This window comes from Ailuropoda melanoleuca, chromosome 10 (genome assembly GCF_002007445.2).
Source record: "Ailuropoda melanoleuca isolate Jingjing chromosome 10, ASM200744v2, whole genome shotgun sequence".
Taxonomy (NCBI): Eukaryota; Metazoa; Chordata; class Mammalia; order Carnivora; family Ursidae; genus Ailuropoda; species Ailuropoda melanoleuca.
Genome location: NC_048227.1, coordinates 37,656,477 through 37,662,476, shown reverse-complemented (window position 1 = coordinate 37,662,476; position 6,000 = coordinate 37,656,477). Strand labels below are relative to the sequence as shown.

At 64.8% G+C, this 6,000-nt stretch overlaps 1 protein-coding gene across 1 annotated transcript in view; it reads right to left on the bottom strand.

The window, feature by feature from the left end:
* The window catches only part of UNKL (unk like zinc finger), a 29,939-nt gene that overhangs the window by 155 nt on the left and 23,784 nt on the right, over positions 1-6,000 (bottom strand). Inside the window, exons 11-12 of the mRNA XM_034669595.1 lie at positions 408-500; positions 6-171 (exon numbers count right to left, since the gene is read on the bottom strand). Coding sequence (XP_034525486.1) covers positions 6-171; positions 408-500 — 259 coding nt within the window. The remainder of the gene's footprint in view (positions 1-5; positions 172-407; positions 501-6,000) is intronic.

Sequence of the window (6,000 nt, the reverse complement as noted above, 5' to 3'; positions counted from 1 at the left end):
CCGGCGGCTGCTGGGGGGGCGTCATGGCCGAGGAGACGAGAGGCCCCGACAGGGACTGGGAGAGCGAGCTGAGCGGGGAGGTGGACAGCGATGAGGACGAGTGCAGGGATGGGGAGCGGGGCAGGCAGCCCGGGATGGTGACGGGGGCCGAGCCCCCCAGTGACCTTGGACCTGCACGGAGCGGAGGCCAAGTTAGCGGGCAGCGGAGGGGGGGCAGCATGCCCTCTGTGCCGGGCTGTGGCGGCTCCTTGGGAAGCGCCATGGTGGCCGCGCCCGGGGCTCTGCGGAGACCACATGGCTGAGACAGAGGGACCTGAAGGGCTCGGGGCTGACTGCAAGCCCGCCCGCCCGAGAACAGCCGCAGGGCCACATCCGGCCCCAGGAAACGCTCGGGTGCACCCTCCTACCTGTTGGGCCCAGGTCGCCGCTGTCACGCTCCTCCAGCTCTCGGTCTAGGGCTGTGAGGCCGACGTCACGGAGCTGAAGACCCGGCACAGAACCTGGAGAACAGGGCGTCACGTCAGCGCGGGGCCGCACCGGGCCCCAGGGGGAGACGTGCTTTCACCCCTAGACCATGCCGCTCGTAGGGTCTCTGGGACCCCGGTATGCTCTAGGCCCACGTGTTAAAGGAACAGAGGCACGGAACGATGTGGGGTCCCACCGCCCAAAGCCTTCCCTCTCCTGCAAGTAGGGGCCTCACTCCCTTAACCCCCGTCCCATCTGACGCCTGACCCTGGGGACCCGGCTCGGCCCCAAATGCTTCTCAACTCCAGCAGCTGCACAGAGGGCGACTCCGGGAAGAAGCGGCCAGAGGACCCGGCCGTGCGTGTGACAGCACGCACCCCATCCAGCCGCGACTCCGGGACACCCGCTGGGCCCGAGCTGCCGCTGTCCCCCCGCCCAGGTCTGCACGCTGAAGGCACAGCGCAAGGAGGTCGGCGGCACGCTGCACTGCCCCCACCAGGCTCCCCTCCCAGAAGCAAGGGGGGCCCTCCTGTGTGGCTGAGCCTGGCTCCTCTGCTGGCCAGCAGGCCTCTGAGCCCTGATGCCCGGTCAGATGCATCCAGTACCATCTCTGGAGGCCACAAAGCATCTCCCATCCCCAGGCCCCCACGCCCGACCGCCGTTCCAAAGCCCAGGGGATGCACTGTGGAGGCCCTAGTCAGGCCTGCCTGTCCTGGGCCTGTGAGCCGGGCTTCAGGGGCCTTCTGCCTCTGCCCTGCCCCCAGCTGCCTAGTGTCAAAGTCCCCTGAACTGTGCCTGACAGAGGACAGCAAGCCAGAACCACCAGGGAGAGGAGCCACTGCTCATTTCTGACCATGTCCTGCCCTCGGCTGGGCCCAGACTCCTAGCCATGTCAGACACACCGCTGTGCCAGGGATGTGCCAGGAACCAGCAGGTGGACCGAGACCGTTGCACATGACGGTGTTAGACTCCGGGAGCAACGGCTGAACCTGTTGGTGGCCGCAGAAAAACCGCTGCCCCTTCCAATGAAGAGAATTTACTGTAATTACCGGGAAGACGTGAGGCAGCACGGGGCGGGGGGTGGGTGGTAAGAGACCTGGGACTTCCGAACCATCCCAGGCCTGGGACAGGTGGGTTCGCGGGAGCCGGCCACAGGACACGTGAGGAGCAGACTTGAGGTCCGGCCCCAGTGGGGACCCCGGCCGCACCATCCCTTCCCCGTCCCTAGGGCTGGTGGGCACCACTCAGCCCGTGAAGCCCACTGAGCCGGCCCCAGGGACAGCGCCTCACCCTGCCTGGCACCTAGTGGCCCGCCTGGAGGTGGCCCAATGCTGCCTAACCCCCCAGAGCACAGGCGCACACCCACTGCCCTCAGGCCTCCGTGGGGGTGGAGGGGAGATGTGGGCTCGCGGGGCCGGGACCCCAGGGGCCTGCACTGCCTGGAGAGACCTGTGTGCTCTTGTCACCGCAGCTGCGTCCACTCCACAGGCGCGGCCAGGAGCACAGAGCGGGGGCACTGTGCAGGCACGACGACCCGCAGCCCTGCTTTGGATTCTAGCCCCCAGGAGAATTTCACCAAGGTCAGCCTGCCTCCCCACCCATCGCCCTGGCCTCAGCCCTGCCCGCGCCAAAGGAGACACTCTTCCAGCAAAGGTTTATGGGCACGTGCGGGCCCCATCCAGGAAGGAGGTGGGCGTGTCGGGTGGCAGCCAGGCCAGACCCCCCGCCTCATCACCGTGAACAGCAAGGAAGCCAAGGAGCTGAGCGTGGGACTCGGGGCCACGGTCCTCTGTGGGGATGCACAGAAAAGGCCCTGGAGCCAGGACGGCCAGGGAGCCCACTGTGGCACTGGCACCCCCAGCAGCCCCTGCACCCAAGAGTCGCAGGGAGAATGGACAGATGAGTCCCTCAGGGAGACACGGCCCGCCTGGGGCCCGCGCAGCCCCTTCCTCCTGCTGGGCTCCTCCAACCCATGCTTCTCTGGTCTTTCTTTACAGGTCAGACCCCTCCCCTGCTTGCCGGCCAGCTCCTTCCTAACACCCAGGAGCACAGGGGCATTTGCATCCTGGAGCCACCAGAACCAAACACCGCAAGAGGCGGCTTCCAGCGGCACCCCACAAATCCGTTCTTGCGGTCGGGAGCTGAAGTTGAGACAGAGGTACGCGGGGCTGGCTCCCTCCACTGGCTCCGGGGGGCGGGGGGGCTCTGTCCTGCTGGTGTTGCTGGCAACCCCTGGCCGTCTCGGGCTGGTGGACACATCACCCCAGCCTTTGCCTCGGCTGTCACACGGCCATCCCTCCGCGTCTGTGCCAAGTTATCTCTTCCTTATAAAGACACATGTCACGGTGGGTTAGGACCCATCCATATGATCCTGTTTTACCTTGACTGCGTCCGGAAAAGCAGTTTCCTAGTAACATCACATTCTTCGATGAGGCGTTAGAACAGACCTGCCTTTTGAGGACACACTATTCAACCCACAATAATGGGGGCCGTGAGCGGTCACCCGCCCCACCCTCCTCTCAGGCATCTCCCACAGACCAAAGGCCTAGAACTCTTGGGACCCTCCCTAGACAGAACTGCGAACTGCCTGAAGGGTCCACCTGCTCCTGGGGAAGACGCCGGACACCCTGACGCCCCTCACGGAAGCCCACCCTTCGCTGACCAATCTCCTTCCCCTTCTTGACATCCTGTTTCCATCTCACTCCAAGCTATTGCCAAGCCTTGCCCTCCAGCCTCGCACCCATGCCTCTGTGCCCCTGCGAAAAGGGAGCCACCCCCTCCCCTGCCACCTTTCCCGCCCCCTTCCTCCACCGGGGCCCACCTCTCAGCCCTCCCACCCTCTCTGGAGAGCTTGGGGGGAGCTGGGGAGCCTGGTAGCCCCTCCACTGGACACACTTGGCTTCGGAAGCCCTGACCCTCTGACGCCAGCGTCCCCCAGCGCGGACACTCTGCCGCCTCCTGTTAGGTAGAGGCCCCAGTGCGGCATCAGCAGCTTCTCAAAGTCGGGACACAAAGGCGTCCCTCGCTGCTGCACCAGGGTTCACCACTCAGCAGGAGCCCTGGGCCCTCCATCCTCGTGAACCCGTGTCAATGAGAGCCCCAAGCTCCTGCTATCTCTGCAGGCTTCCCCTCATCCCCGACCAGCACTGTTCCAGAAGTGACCTTTCTATGATGCCAATCCCGGCACGTCAAGAGTCCTACCTCCCAGAAAGACTGTGCCCCCTGGCGTGCTGGTGGACACTGGGGCCAGCCCCTGCCCCCACCGCGGCTCTTCCTCGCTCAGCCACACAACACGGCTGTAGGCTGCAGCCTGGCAGAGCTCCTATCAGCTCGTCTTATCCTGGGAGAACTTCTGCTCAGCCTCCCAAACCCTTGTTTTGCACATCAGCCCCGACTCTGAGGGCACCTGGACCCTGAGCAGACTCACCTGCTGAAAGCAGGCACCGCCCCCTCCATGTGCCCTGCCCCCACCTCCCCAAACTCAGCGCTGTGGTCGCAAGGATGGAGGCCCAAACCCACCCTTCGTGTGCTGGCCTGGGTCCCAAGCCTGTCCTGGACATGCAGGTCAGCCAGGCCCGATGACATGGACTTAACCTCCAACACCAGGTTAGGCATGGTGTGCTTGAAACCCAAGAAGTTCTAGAAACACTTTGAATAACAAAAGCACAAATGAACTAATGCATGGGGAAGAAGCAGCTGAAGGAGGAACCTCTTCTCACCTGGAAAAGATTTATCTTATTACAGTCCCCCACCCCCACCCCATGACTCAGCAGAGATGCCCCCTCCCCCAGCCTCAGGAGCAGAGGGGACACAGAGGGGCCGGCCTGCCCATGACAGCAGAGCCAGCGTCCACGGAAGACCCTTGCCTACTCCACCTCACTGCTGAGTCAGACCCAGGTCTTCCGGGATATTCTCTCAAAGGAAGAACGGACTTTTAAAAAGACTTGAACACTCAAAATCTAGAGCCAAATTACATAAGCTGTGCCATCTGACCCAGAACCCTCCTTGTCCAACTACCAGGAACCGCCCAGATGTTCATGAGAAATTAGCGGAGAGCTGCTGAATAACGGCCCTGGCAATTCCCAGACCCTGACGTGACACAGCACATTCAGGAGGAGACGCGGTCCTTTGGGGTCAAGGGACACACAGGGACAGTGCGCACAGTGCACAGAATTAAAGACCAGCACAGGGCAGCCCTGACGCCGGGGGTGCTCCCCCCCCAGGGCCGGATGCCCCCTAGCAGACTGTCCTCCCCTAATACAGGATGGAGAAGCACCGGCAAACCCACTCACCCACCGGCCAGAATTTCCAACAGCGCAGGCAACGACGCCGGGCAGGACAAGGCAGGAACCCCGTCCTCGCTGGGGAGCAACAGACGAACCTCTGCTAGGTGATGCAGGCCCCCCCGGAGAAGCCCCGCGGCTCGCGCCCACGCAGGGAACCAGCGGGCGCTTCCGCAGAGCAGGCTCCCAAAAAGGGTATGTTTGCATTCACATCACTGCACAGCCTCTAAGGAACCTCATACTGACCCCTGGGTGTCACACCTGGCCCGGCGCACAAGCAACGACGGAGGGTACGAGCAGCACCTGGAGGCGAGGGGAAGTACACCTGGGTAAGAGAAAGGTGCTGGGGCAGGGAACACACCTCACCTGGGGCAGGGGAGCTGGTGCAGAGGGGTGGCGCCCCTGGGGAGGAGTCACACCCGGGAGGTGGAAGGAACAGGGAGGTGGGAGACACATCTCACCTGGACAGGTTGGCACATGGGGGTATGGCGCTGCTGGGGGGGGAAGCGCAAAGGGCTGACGATGCTGACTCACCCTCCACCGCGCCGCCGCCGCCGCCGCCGCCGATTCAAACGCAGCCCGCGCCCCGCCCGCCCCGCGTCAGTCCCGCCCCCGGTGACGTAAGCCTTAGATCCGCCCCGCCCACCCGCGCCGGCCCCGCCCCGGTGACGCAACATTTCGACCCGCCCAGAGCTAGACCCGCCCCCGGTGACGTAACCCTGAGACGAGCCCCGTCCACCTGTGCCGGCCCCGCCCCCGGTGACGCAACGCTTAGATCCTTGCCGGCCCCGGCCCCGCCTCCGGTGACGCAACCCTTCGACCGCTCCGGCCCCGCCCCCACCGCACCTGTCCGGGAGGCGGGGGCAGGGGCGCCAGCCCGAGTCCTCGGAGCCCCTAGTCCCTCGCCGCCCTACGTGTGGGCCCCCGGCGGGGCGCGCACCTCCTGGCAGCGGCACCTGCCCTCCGGCCTCTCGGCGCCTCGAGGCAGAGTGCCCAAAGCCCAGGTCCAGGTGCACGCGGGGGCTTCGCCCCGCAGGGCCGCTTTTGTTCAGGCAAAGGGTCTTCGCTCGTTCGCCCCGGGGCTGACACGCTCAAGTGTCAACGCGCACACCAGGGAGCACGCCATGGCCCGGGGCCAGGCCAGGGTCAGAATGAATACGCCCCGACCCCTGCCTTCGAGGTCACTGAGCGCCAGCTGCCCGTTCCCGACAATGAGCTCCCGGGCGACCACTTCAACGGTCACTATTTTAAT